Source organism: Cherax quadricarinatus, chromosome 16 (assembly GCF_038502225.1).
Source record: "Cherax quadricarinatus isolate ZL_2023a chromosome 16, ASM3850222v1, whole genome shotgun sequence".
Lineage (NCBI taxonomy): Eukaryota > Metazoa > Arthropoda > Malacostraca > Decapoda > Parastacidae > Cherax > Cherax quadricarinatus.
Genome location: NC_091307.1, coordinates 48,199,588 through 48,214,254, shown reverse-complemented (window position 1 = coordinate 48,214,254; position 14,667 = coordinate 48,199,588). Strand labels below are relative to the sequence as shown.

Genomic DNA, 14,667 nt, shown 5'->3' with positions numbered 1-14,667 from the left:
CTTGCCTTGGCCTCCTGCTGTTCTGTGGTGGGTTATACATCCCTGCAATTATCACCTTGGGACCTCCAGACAGAAGCGTTCCTACTATGTAATCTCTTGCTTCTCCTCTCTCTCCTCTCTCCAGCTCATCAAAATCCCAGCTGGTCAAAATCCCATTGGATTTTGACCAGCAGTGCCACTCCTCCAACCCCTCTGTACTCTCTGTCTTTCTTCAGGATCTGATATCCCATTGGAAAGATGGCATCTGATATCATACTTGTGAGCTTGGTTTCTGTGAGAGCTATGATGTCCGATGATGCCTCTTTGACTCTTTCGTGCCACTCGTCCCACTTATTTGTTATTCCATCAGCGTTTGTGTACCATACCTTCAGTTTCCTCTCTAACACTGTGTTTTTTTTTTTTTGGGGGGGGGGGTCGGTGATGGTGGGGGACCTGGTAGTGTACTGTGGGATTCTATAGCTGATTGTTGGGTGGGAGCTGTGGGTATGGATTGTGGTTTATGTTAGGATAGCGTGATTGGTTGTGGGGTGCTTGTTGTCCTTGTTGCTCAGCCTTGCTCTGGTTGTTCTCTGGTGATTCTGTCCTTGTTTCTCCTCCTTGCTTCTTTCGCTTTTGTGTCCTCTCCTTCATCTGCTGTCGTTCTGTCTTGGACTAGGAACATCCTTTTGTATTCTGTCGAGTCCTTCAACTGTGGTTTCTCTTGGAGGATCCTGTTTTGCACTGCTTCTGACAACTATATGACTGAAGAAATACTTCCTAACAACCCTTTTACTCATCTGAGTCTTCAACTTCCAATTGTGACCCCTTGTTTCTATGTGCCATTTCTGGAACATTCTGTCTTTGTTCACCTTGTCTATTCTGTACGGTATTTTACATGTCGATATCATGTCTCCCAAGACCCTCCTGTCCTCCAGTGTCGTCAGGCCAATTTCCCTTAACCTTCCCTTAACCTTGGCCACCTAGACTACACTGTGTCTGGGGTCTTCTTTGCTGTTCCCCAATCTTCATGACTTTGCATTTGGCAGGGTTAAATTCAAGGAGCCAGTTGCTGGACCAGGCTTGTAGCCTGTCCAGGTTCCTTTGTAGTTCTGCCTGATCCTCGACCGATTTGATTCTTCTCATTAACTTCACATCATCTGCCAACATGGTCACTTCTGAGTATATCCCTTCCATTATGTCATTTACATATACCAAAAACAGCACAGAACCTTTGTGGAACCCCGCGTATCACAGGCGCCCACTCTGACAACTCGTCACGTACCACGACTCGTTGTTGCCTCCCTGTCAGGTATTCTCTGATCCATTGCAGTGCCTTTCCTGTTATGTGTGCCTGATACTCTAGCTTTTGCAGTAATCTCTTGTGAGGAACTATGTCGAAGGCCTTCTTGCAGTCCAAGAAAATGCAGTCTGTCCACCCCTCTCTCTCTTGTCTTACTTCTGTCACCTTGTCATAAAACTTCAGAAGGTTTGTGACAGGATTTTCCTTCCCTGATACCATGTTGGTTGTCGATTATACAGTTGTTTCTTTCCAGGTGCTCCACCACTCTCCTCCTGATGATCTTTTCCATGACTTTGCATATATACACGTTAGTGACACAGGTCTGTTTTTTAATGCCTCGTATCTGTCTTCTTTTTAAAAAAATCGGACTACATTTGCCATCTTCCATACCTCAGGGAGTTGTGAGTCTGTGTCCTTTGTTTGTGTGTGTGTTTGTACTTGTGTGGTTGTGTGGGTGTAATTTCGTTTATTTTGGCACATGAAAGTGTAAAATTATTTATGTGTACATACATATTTTAGGAAATTTGACACATATTTCATGTTCTACACATTTATTAAATGTTTGTCTGTAAATTTCAAAAACAAAATTAAAAATACACAAAATTTGCACAAGTGTCACAGTGATTTCGTTCAGCCTTTGTTTTGTTTTGCCAGATTTAGTCTTGTAGTGAATGCGAGGAGAAGTTGGTAACAATTTCCAGGGAAAATATCAGGAGACTGAGAGACAAGCCACCAGTGTATACAATAAACATTCCCTGGAAGGAAATACAAAAAACATGTATCTAATATTAAACAATGAATATTCTTTAAAGGAAATATTTCAAAATTATACTTTTCATTTCATATAATACGTAAGTTCGAGGATTTTACCACATGAAATATTAACAAATTACCCATAGGTTGTTGACTGAAAGTGACGTTTTGACTGTAATCTTGGATGGGGAATGAGAACAGATTGTTGAGTTTGGTTCCTCTTCCTTCATCCACTGGTAAAACAGTCCAGCCTCTTTCACTCTTATTATCCTGAGTGTAAAAACATAAATTATGAATAAACTCATCATGAGATTAAAAAATTCACTTTAATGCCATTCATTTAAAGGAACATGTAAGTACTCATGAAGAATTCATAACTGCTTTCACTCACATACACAGAGAGATACAGACACAGGCACATACACAGACACTCACATACACACACACACACACACACACACTCACAAACACACACACATACACATACACACACACAAACACACACACACACCTGTGACAAACAGGGTCCCACAGGGGTCAGTCCTAGTGTCGTGGGGGTTCGGAAGGAGATATGATGGTTGAAGGTAAACACACTTGTTGGATGGTAACGATATATATATTGTCAGACTGTGGTAAGGAGAGGAACCCAGGCCTGCCGTGTTACTGCCTGCTGTATGTCTAAGCGCGGAGTGAGGGCGAGGTAGAGCAACCCACTCACTCATGCTGCATCCCGTGACGTCATACAGTCACTAGGCTTAGGGATCTTCTATATAAACACATGTAAAGGAGGATCAGCAGCTATGCTGACAGCTCGGACATGTTACGTATGTCGTCTCGACATACACTACTATACTATAGGCTGAACAGGCAGGTGGTTCTGGGCTGATTCTGTACAATAACAAAGACATATGTAACTAAGAACTAATGGATGGTATCATAATGGATGTTAACATACTCAGTTTTACGTAATGGGTGTTAACATAATGAGTTTTAACGTAATGTATTACAAATTATAAGAACAAATCATGGTATAATATAGGATGGAATTGATTGATCGATCTGTATTCATGCTCTCTACGGATTCTGAGGAAGAATAAATATATATACAAGGTGGAATTAACAGCAAAAGCAATCTGGTGCACACAGACCATTACTGTCAAATTCTCAGAATATGGAGGGAACGTGAACACGAAAAAAAAAAATTCTGATAACTGATAAGTTAATAACAATTTCCTTCATCTCAGTCATCTAATTATACAGACTATGTACATTTAAACCCAATTCTGCGAGGGTAAGATTTACATATGCAGAATGGTTATCATCTCTGGGAGGATCGAATTCTTCTGCGATGGCTAACACATGCCTTGACTGAGGACGATCTGAACGAGTATCTACAAAAGATACAGCTACATGGACGATCTGAACGAGTATCTACAAAAGATACAGCTACATGGACGATCTGAACGAGTATCTACAAAAAATACAGCTACATTCACTAGTGACTGGAATTGCTAGGAGTACTCAACTCGACTGTTCGATACAGTAATTCTTGACTCATTACAAAGTCACTAATGGGTGCTGGTGGCTTCACAGTCAGAATAAGATCTTCCTGGAGCAGGAATCGAATCACACCAGAACACAAGGGATTGGTTCTTTCTTACCGGAGAAATGAACAAACTCGGTGGAGTGGGTGACTCCCCGGTTGAAAAAAATAACGCTATAACACGCAATATGAGCAATGGAGAACGAATCTACTATCTCTCACTGCAAGCACAGGGGAAAAGAAATGAATATGGTGAACAATGCTGATATTCAATCTGAGTCGCACACAGTGACACGAGGTATCAGCTATAAAGAAACTTCACTTACAAACGTTAACAACATGTGAAAGTTACTCGAGAAATAACTTCTTACATTGCACGAATTACTGTCAACTAGGATGGGATCACAATCTGGAACACAAGGGACAACAACAACACTCAAGTGAGTACACTAGCCACAGAAACGTCTTTCTGCAACGGCTTGTGGCATCAGCAAGAGATGGCATAACTCGTTGTAAGTAAAGTTCTTCTCAAAGCGTCCCCTGGGAAGGAACGAGTACTTGAACAAGTCGCCATCGCAAGGATAGTAGTCTCAGCACCCAGGGTTGTCTGAGGTTCCTCTGAAACCCAAGGTAACTGTACACTATCTTGCATGCACGATATTGTGGCTGGAGTCCAGACAGGAGTGACAGTATTACTAGTGCCTGACCGCTCGGCTACGTTAATAAGTAATGAACGAATCTATAGGAGCTTAATCTGAACTTCACATTTCGCAGCACTTTAACAAATCTCAGATACAAGCTGTGAGAACAAACACATTGCTCAGGGGCTAGGTTTTGTCTTTCAGTCAGTAAGGGAATATTGGTACTGTGGACTGATTCATATTGACTTTGACTGGCATGATACACTAAGTGAACATTCAAAAGTGACTGGGACATGTTCTCAGGGAACTTACTCAAGGACATAAAGAAAAAAAAGAGAGAATGACACAATAAGCTTAAATGGGAAGAAAATGCTTAACTATTCTGCATAAGTAATTAAAAATTGACAGGTCACACTGTAAGCAAGGAAACTCACACTCACAAAAGAAAATACTCAACTGAATAAGCAACACTTTGAAAATCAAGAAAAATTGTACTTTACTCAAATCAAATTTGCTCAACTTTGCTTTAAAATGAGTTAATGGCACAGTGAGTTGTCTTTACTCTCAATGCAATAGGGAAATACAACAATAAAATGATGAATCAATCAAAAATGTGAAAATGGGCTCAATAAAGCTTGTGCAAAATTAAAACAAAGTGGGAAAACAATTCACTAAAAAGAAAATAAAATGGCACACAAAGAATAAAATATTATGCACAGAAAAGAGCATATGAAACTGCACTGAAATAAACTCTAGCAATATTGCAAATAACAATTACTAATCAAAAGTACTGCACAACACTACATAAAATTTCTGAAAGAAAAAATTTAATGGCAACACAAAGTTTACACAAGAATTATTGCAAAATAAGTCAATGATGCAATGATAAAAAAAAATTACACACAAACAAAATACAGTTTACAAAAGAGAAAAAAAATTATCATCAAGGAATGAACTGAGTGAACACTTTAACTCTTAATTGCAGCTTAAGCAACACTTACTGAACAAACAAAAGAACAATTTACTTTAAAGAAGAACTTAAAAATTGCACTAAGAGTGAATTTGTTCAATGAAATATGAAAATAATAGGTGCAAAAACACAGAACAAAAAGACTTGAACACTTACAGTGATGCAGAACACAACACATCAATATAAACACAATACTAGAATTTTCTTGCTATGAAACTTGAGGTGTGAAAATTTGGAAAAATAATTGTTTTGCTTGCACAAAATAATGACACTATTGTCTGTCGAGATAAGACAAATTAGTCACTAGTTAAATGAAAAGAATTAACACAAGAATGTTCAAAACACAGAGAAAAATAAAATAGCAAATGAATGAAAACAAAAACTGCAAGAATACACAAATGCTGTGAGAAAAAATTATAACAGACAACACTGAGTTGTGATGCAGAAAACAAGGTAATAAATTACTGAATTACTTCACTGCAATACTGTGAGCACAAGATAATTGTGAAGTGTAACACAAATTTTATACTGCTTATATGTTGCACACAACAAGGAAAAACACTAAAGTACTTACTTCAAGTATGTAAAAAAAAAATGCACAACACAACAGACATAAAATAATGCACAAAAGTTAACACTGAATTAAGAACAGAAAAAAAATATTGCAAACAGCATGTAATAAACAATGAGTCTAATCAAGAGTTACTGAAAGTCACTAAGAAATCACTGGAAACACAAAAAGGAAATGTCTCAACACTCGCAAATGTCACTATGAAAAAATATTATCACTGTAGCGATGTGATGAATGAGGTTAAGGTAGTAAAGGGTAGAGGAGACTGGTCGCTGACTGCGTTCGCTGCTCCTCCACACATGATCGAGGAATTTTGCGCTTAAATCAACAATGGACCCACACAGGAGGCTTTTTACGATGGCGCCACTGACGAAAATACACACTCTGGCTCTTGACCCCCTATGTGGTCCTTAAAATATGGTGCTAGAACCCGTAATAAGGGTACAAAAGTGGTAGTGGTTGGGTGAGGCGGCTGAGGCAGGGCGGTGACGAAACACTGCGTGGTGACTGAGCCTATGGGATGAACGGCGTAAGCCTCACTGGGGACACCCTCACTAGGCACGAAAACATTCTAAGCTGGGCTGGCTTAAAACAAACCCACGAAATACCACAATGCCACAGGGATGATAAAACACTCAGAATGGCTAGAACTTGAAGCACAAAGCGATGAAGAAGACTACCCACGTGGCTTGCTTGAGTACTGGGTTAGTCACCTCAGTTAGCTGCTGGCAGGCTTAGCTTAACTCTTCACACAGAGTGGCTTGATAACTTCTAACAATGAGCACAGCAGGGGTGGAAAGCTGGCTTGGCAGGCAAGGCTGGATGGTGTAAGGCTAGGCTGGCTGACTCCCCCACCACAGACTGTCATGCTGGTTTGGCTTGCTTTGCAAACTCGGGTCAACCCCCTGGGAGTGATGCAAATAAGCAGATAAACACTAATACAAGGAGACAGACCAATGAATTATGTAGAGGCTGGTAGACGCTTGATCGGGTAGTGGCTTGAGGTAGGTCGAGCGTTACCCTTCTCGGCAGGCCTAGCGTCACAAGATGGCGACCGGCTCAGTAGAAATTTATCTCCAGAAATCGTTGTAATCGTCAGAATTACAGGCCCTCTGCTGGCACCAATTTGTCAAGAGGGTTCGGAAGGAGATATGATGGTTGAAGGTAAAGACACTTGTTGGATGGTAACGATATATATATTGTCAGACTGTGGTAAGGAAGGAGCCCAGGCCTGCTGTGTTACTGCCTGCTGTATATCTAAGCGCAGAGTGAGGGCGAGGTAGAGCGACCCACTCACTCATGCTGCATCCTGTGACGTCATACAGTCACTAGGATTATGGATCTTCTATATAAACACAAGTAAAGGAGGATCAGCAACTATGCTGACACTAGGACCAGTGCTGTTTCTGGTATTTGTGAACGACATGATGGAAGAATAGACTCCGAAGTGTCCCTGTTTGCAGATGATGTGAAGTTGATGAGAAGAATTCATTCGATCGAAGACCAGGCAGAACTACAAAGGGATTTGGACAGGCTGCAGACCTGGTCCAGCAATTGGCTCCTGGAGTTCAACCCCACCAAGTGCAAAGTCATGACGATTGGGGAAGGGCAAAGAAGACTGCAGACGGAGTACAGTCTAGGGGGCCAGAGACTACAAACCTCACTCAAGGAAAAAGATCTTGGGGTGAGTATAACACAAGGCACATCTCCTGAAGCGCACATCAACCAAATAACTGCTGCAGCATATGGGCGCCTAGCAAACCTCAGAACAGCATTCCGACATCTCAATAAGGAATCGTTCAGGATCCTGTACACCCTGTATGTTAGGCCCATATTGGAGTATGCAGCACCAGTTTGGAACCCACACCTAGCCAAGCACGTAAAGAAACTAGAGAAAGTGCAAAGGTTTGCAACAAGACTAGTCCCAGAGCTGAGAGGTATGTCCTACGAGGAAATCAACCTGACGACACTGGAGGACAGGAGAGATAGTGGGGACATGATAACGACATACAAAATACTGAGAGGGATTGAGAAGGTGGACAAAGACAGAATGTTCCAAAGATGGGACACAGCAACAAGGGGACACAGTTGGAAGCTGAAGACACAGATTAATCCCAGGGATGTTAGGAAGTATTTCTTCAGTCACAGAGTAGTCAGGAAGTGGAATAGTTTTGGAAGCGATGTAGTGGAGGCAGGATCCATACATAGCTTTAAGCAGAGGTATGATAAAGCTCACGGCTCAGGGAGAGTGACCTAGTAGCGACCAGTGAAGAGGCTGGGCCAGGAGCTTGGACTCGACCCCTGAAACCTCAACTAGGTGAGTATGCACACACACACACACACACACACACACACACACACACACACACACACACACACACACACACACACACACACACACACACACACACACACACACACACGCACTGCAACTTCTAACCCATAAAGAAATGGTGGCTCAGAGGGGAAGTCGAAGGCTCAAGGGATTAGAGGAAGATGGTTCTGGGAAGGATGAATGGATGGAAGAACAATGTGAAAGACTGCAACAAGGGTGGGAGAGCAAACTTGGTGAGCATTCTTCAAAAATTCAGACGAGGATGTAGGCAGCGAACAAGAAATTGGAGTCACAAGCCAACGAAGTAGAAGTCACGATACAGGTCCTAGAATATGAAGTAAATTGGCTGAGGCGATTCACAGCTCTATTGCCCACAGGAGACATAGCATCTGAAGCAGGTACACCCATACTGAACAAGCAGCTCAATAGAAAGGAAGGAGACATGACTTACACTATGGCCCTATCAGTCCACCAAGCAGGGATGAGGAATGAAGGGACAGACATGTCGGGAGTAGGGATAGCAGTAAAGGAAGGGGAATGGTGGGGATGGGGATAGGCCCCATGCAGAGGCACGACCATGCCACCAAGAGATACAGGAGAAAATAATGGATAAAATAGCCATGTACAAATGAGACCAAGAGATACAGAGGGAAAGGCAATTGGAGAAGGAAAGGGAGAAGTCAGTGTTTATTCATGGGCTTCAGGAGAGCGAGGGGAGGACACAAAATGAAAGATGACAGGAAGAAAAATAGGAGATTGAAAACATCATCAGGTAAATAGGTGAGGAGGACGTGACTGAGACAAAAAATGTTCAGAGAATTGGGGGGTATTTGAAGGGGAGAAACCGGCAAGTCAGATCGGTTTTCAAGACAGAATCAGTGCAGAACAGTATCCTGCAAGAGAAACCAAGGCTCAAGCAATCATCAATATACAAGAGGGTATTTCTAGACTGAGATCTAACAAAAACAGATTGATAACAGCTGAGGGAGAGGACTCAGAAACAAAAGAGGCTAGGAAGAGAGACAAGAAAAGTCAGGAGTGGACAACTTGAGCAGGACAGAGCAACAAGCAAAAGCACATAGAGAACCACCCCTAGAACCCCATAACCAAACACACTATCCAAACACAAACCACAATTCACACTTACAGACTCCACCCCAAATATGCTGTAGAATCCCACAGCATATTGTGGGGTGGGCCTTACCCCCACCGACCCCCATAACAAAGCATTGGAGAGGAAACTGGAAATTGCATTGATGTATAACCCACCACAGAACAGCAGTATGCCAAGAGTAATTGAGCGATGCTTGGCACACTGGCTGAAGTAGCGAGAAGAGCTCATGCAAGCAGGGCACAGCTGCTGATTATGATTGACAACAGTCACAAGGAAATCGACCGGAAGAACATGGAGCCACATGGGGCTTAGAGACGTGGAGGGCTCAGATGCTGGAGGTCGTACTGGAAAACCTTATGTACTACCAGAGAGGAGAGGATGAACCAGCAAGACTGGACCTAGTATTCACCTTGAGTAGTGCAAATATTGAGGACATTCCATATGAAAGATCCCATGTGGACAGTGACCACGTGGCTCTGAGCTTTGTATACATAGTAGAGTTACAAATAGAGAGGGAAGCAGGAAGGGCAGGACGAATGAAGCTAAACTACGAGAGAGGGAGCTACACAGGCATGAAGAATTTCCTTCACGACTGCGAAGCATTTGAGGAGCTCAACGTGAGATTCAAAGAAGTGTTCACGTAGGAGCCAGAAAGGACTCCAGAAAAACAGAGAGGTGGGGTACATCATCAACTGTTGGAAACAATACATACAACCGAGGAAGAAGTGAAGAGACTGTTAAGTGAGCTAGATACCTCAAAGGCGATGGGGCTGGATGACATCTCTCCATGGGTCCTGAGAGAGGAAACAGAGGCGCTATGAGTACAACAAACAACAATCTTCAACATAACTATCAAAACAGGGCGACTATCTGAGACAAGGAAGACGGCAAATGTAGTCCCAATTTTTAAAAAAGGAGACAGACACGAAACTTTAAACTACAAACTAGTGTCACTGACATGTATAGTATGCATAGTCACGCTGAAGATTATCAGAAGTGTGGTGGTTCACTAAGAAATGAATGAGCATATCAGTGACAACCAGCACGGTTTCAGGGATTGGAAATCCTGTGTCACAAACCTACTGGAGGTCTACGACAGACTGTCAGCAGTAAGACAAGAGAGAGAGAGAGGGGGTGGGTAGATTGCGTTTTCATGGAATGTAAAAAGGCGTGTGACACAGTTCCACACAAGATATTAGTGCAAAAGCTGGAGGATCAGGCAGGGAAAACAGAGAAGTAACTGCAATGGTTCTGGGAAGAACTGTCAGGATGACAACAGCGAGTTATAGTAGGTGGCGAGGAGTCAGAGTGGGCGCCTGTGACGAGCGGGGTTCCACAGGGGTCAGTCCTAGGACCGGTGCTGTTTCTGGTATTTGTGAACATGATGGAAGGAACAGACTCAGAATTTTAGAAGTGTCCCTGTTTGTAGATTGTTGCACGCAAAGAGTATGTACCTTTATTCGGAGCACGTGAACACACTAATAAAAGGCTACCTCCCTAACCAGCAAACCAGGTAACTAAGGGTCTGACGATCGGGGCTCCATCGTCAGATCAGTTCCCAGGTTCAGCCAATCATATTCTGGAACTGGCATTTGTGAAGGTGACGTGGATACCGCTCACATTTTCACCCAGCTGGTGGTTGAACACGGTTGTCCATTCTGTCTCCAGGCTGTGTCTTTGCCTCTTGATTTACTGTGTTGAACACATACATTTCCAACTGTATATAGTGCACATTCAGCTGTGTTTGTTCTGTTCCTTGCTCCCCTTTACACCCAGGATAACAGTCCTGTTTCTGTTCCTGTGTTGTAATACAGATGATGCGTAGTTGATGAGAAGAATTCAATTGGAAGAGGACGATGCAGAATTACAAAGGGATCTGGACAGGCTGCAGGCCTGGTCCAGCATCTGGCTCCTGGAGTTCGACCCCACCAAAAGCAAATTCATGAAGATTGGGGAAGGGCAGAGAAGACCGCAGACGGAGTACAGTCTAATAGCCAAAGACTACAAGCTTCACTTAAGGAAAAGGATCTTAGGGTGAGTGTAACATCGGGCACATCTTCTGAGGTACATATCAGCCAAATAACTGCTGCAGCATTCGGGCGCCTAGGAGACCTTAGAACAGCATTCCGACATCTCAATAAGGAATCATTCAGGCCCTGTACACATGTATGTCAGGCCTATATTGGAGTATGCAGCACCAATTTGGAATCTACACTTAACCATGCATGTAAGAAAGTGAGAGATAGTGCAAAGGTTTGCAGCAAGTCAATCCCGTAGTTTAGGGGATGTCCTACGAGGAAAGGATAAGGGAAATTGACCTGACGAAACTGGAGGACAGGAGAGGTAGGGAGGACATGATAACGACTTATAAAATATTAAGAGGAATCGACAAGGTGAACAGAGACAGGATATTCCAGAGATGGGACACAGCATCAAGGGGTCATAATTGGAAGTTGAAGACACATATGAGTGAAAGGGATATTAGGAAATATTTCTTCAGTCATAGACTTGTCAGGAAGTGGAATAGTCTGGGAAGTAATGTAGTGGAGGCAGGATCCATGCACAACTTTAAGAAGAGGTATGATAAAGTTCATGTGTCCTTGTTTGCAGATAATGTGAAGTTAATGAGGAGAATCAAATCAGTCGAGGATCAGGCAAGACTACAAAACAGACCTGGACAGGCCAGAAGCCTGGTCCAGCAACTAGCTCCTTGAATTTAACCCTTCGATATGCAAAAGCATGAAGATCGGGGAAGGGCAAAGAAGACCGCAGACAAAGTATAGTCTAGGTGGCTAAAGACTGCAACCCTCACTCAAGGAAAAAGATCTTGGGGTGAGTACAATACCGAGCATATCTCATGAGGCACACATCAATCAGATAACTGCTGCAGCATACGGGCATCTGGCAAACCTAATGATAGCATTCCGATACCTTAGTTAGGAATCATTGAAGACTCTGTACACCATATACGTTAGGCCCATACTTGAATATGAAGCACCAACTTGGAATCCACACCTAGTCAAGAATGTCAAGAAACTAGAGAAAATGCGATGGTTTGCAACAAGACTAGTCCCAGAGCTAAGGGGATTGACCTACGATGAAAGGTTAAGGGATATTGGCCTGAAGACACTGGAGGACAGGAGGGTCAGGGGAGACATGATAACGACATATAAAATACTGCGTCAAATAGACAAGGTGGACAAAGACAGGATGTTCCAGAGATGGGACGAAGAAACAAGGGGCCACAATTGGAAGTTGAAGACTCAGATGAGTCAAAGGGCGTTTGGAAGTATTTCTTCAGTCATAGAGTTGTCAGGCAGTGGAATAGCCTAGAAAGTGACGTAGTGGCGGTAGGAACCATACATAGTTTTAAGGCAAGGTCTGATAAAGCTCATGGAGCAGGGAGAGAGAGGGCCGAGTAGCAATCAGTGAAGAGGCGGGGCCAGGAGCAACGACTCGACCCCTGCAACCACAGATAGGTGAGTACAAATAGGTGAGTACACACACACACACACACACACACACACACACACACACACACACACACACACACACACACACATCAAAGGGATGTTAGGAAGTATTTCTTCAGTCATAGAGTAGTCAGGATGTGGAATGGCTTAGCAAGTGACGTAGTGGAGGCGGGAACCATACATACACACACACACACATACAGATAGAAATTCGAGAAAATGGAAGGCATAGATGAGACGGGAGAAAGAAACTACATAGCACGTACACTTCAGTCTGGGGAACACAAAGTGGTCATTGCAGTGATGTATAATCCACCACAGAACTGCAGGAGGCCAAGAGAGGAAAATGAAGAGAGCAACAGAGCAATGGTGGACACACTTGCTGAGGTGGCAAGAAGAGCTCACTCCAGCAGAGCTAAGTTGCTGGTTATGGGGGATTTCAACCACAGGGAGATTGACTGGGAAAACCTGGAGCCACATGGGGGTCCCGAAACATGGAGAGCCAGGATGTTGGACGTGGTGCTGGAAAACCTCATGCACCAACATGTTAAGGACACTACCAGAGTGAGAGGGGAGGATGAACCAGCAAGATTGGACCTTGTGTTCACCCTGGGCAGCTCAGACATTGAGGACATCAAGTATGAGAGTCCCCTAGGAGCTAGCGACCACGTGGTTCTGTGCTTTGAATACATAGTAGAGCTGCAAGTGGAGAGAATAACAGGAGTTGAATGGGAAAAGCCTGACTATAAAAGAGGGGACTACATAGGGTTGAAGAACTTCCTGCGGGAGGTCCAGTGGGACAGAGAACTGGCAGGAAAACCAGTAAATGAAATGATGGAATATGTAACAACAAAATGCAAGGAGGCAGTGGAAAGGTTTATTCCCAAGGGCAACAGAAACAACGGGAAGACCAGAACGAGCCCCTGGTTTACCCGACGGTGTAAGGAGGCAAAAACAAAATGCAATAGAGAATGGAAAAAGTACAGAAGGCAGAGAACTCACGAAAATAGGGAGATCAGTCGCAGAGCCAGGAATGAGTACGCACAGGTAAGGAGGGAGGCCCAACGACAGTATGAAAATGACATAGCATCGAAAATCAAGACTGACCCGAAACTGTTGTATAGCCACATCAGGAGGAAGACAACAGTCAAAGACCAGGCGATCAGATTAAAGACAGAAGGTGGACAACTCACAAGAAATGATCAGGAAGTATGTGAGGAGCTGAACAGGAGATTTAAGGATGTTTTTACAGTAGAGACAGGAAGGGCTGTGGGAAGACAGCACAGAAGGGAACATCAAAAAGAAATATACCAACAAGTGTTGGATGACATACGAACAACTGAGGAGGAGGTGAAGATGCTCTTAAGTGACCTTGACATCTCAAAGGCGATGGGACCGGACAACATCTCCCCATGGGTCCTTAGAGAAGGAGCAGAGATGCTGTGCGTGCCTCTAACCACAATCTTCAACACATCACTTGAAACTGGGCAACTACCTGAGAAATGGAAGAGAGCTAATGTAGTCCCCATATTTAAGAAAGGAAACAGAAACGAGGCACTAAACTACAGACCTGTGTCTCTGACATGTATTGTGTGCAAAGTCATGGAGAAGATTATCAGGAGGAGAGTGGTCGAACACCTGGAAAGGAACAAGATAATAAATGAAAACCAGCATGGGTTCATGGAAGGCAAATCTTGTATCACTAACCTCCTGGAGTTTTATGACAAGGTAACAGAAGTAATACACGAGAGAGAGGGGTGGGTAGATTGCGTTTTCCTAGACTGCAGGAAGGCCTTTGACACAGTTCCCCACAAGAGATTAGTGCAGAAGCTGGAGGATCAGGCGCATGTAAAAGGGAGGGCACTGCAATGGATAAGGGAATACCTGACAGGGAGGCAGCAACGAGTCATGGTACGTGAAGAGGTATCACAGTGGGCGCCTGTTACGAGCGGGGTCCCACAGGGGTCAGTTCTAGGACCAGTGCTATT

General features: G+C 43.5%; 1 protein-coding gene across 1 annotated transcript in view; it reads right to left on the bottom strand.

Annotated features, from left to right (window-relative positions):
• Positions 1–1,935: 1,935 nt before the first annotated feature.
• Positions 1,936–14,667, bottom strand: part of LOC138852790 (glutamate receptor ionotropic, delta-2-like) — a 101,552-nt gene continuing 88,820 nt past the window's right edge. The window contains exons 12-13 of the mRNA XM_070085672.1: positions 2,173–2,302; positions 1,936–2,034 (exon numbers count right to left, since the gene is read on the bottom strand). Of these exons, the coding sequence (XP_069941773.1) occupies positions 1,936–2,034; positions 2,173–2,302 (229 nt within the window). The remainder of the gene's footprint in view (positions 2,035–2,172; positions 2,303–14,667) is intronic.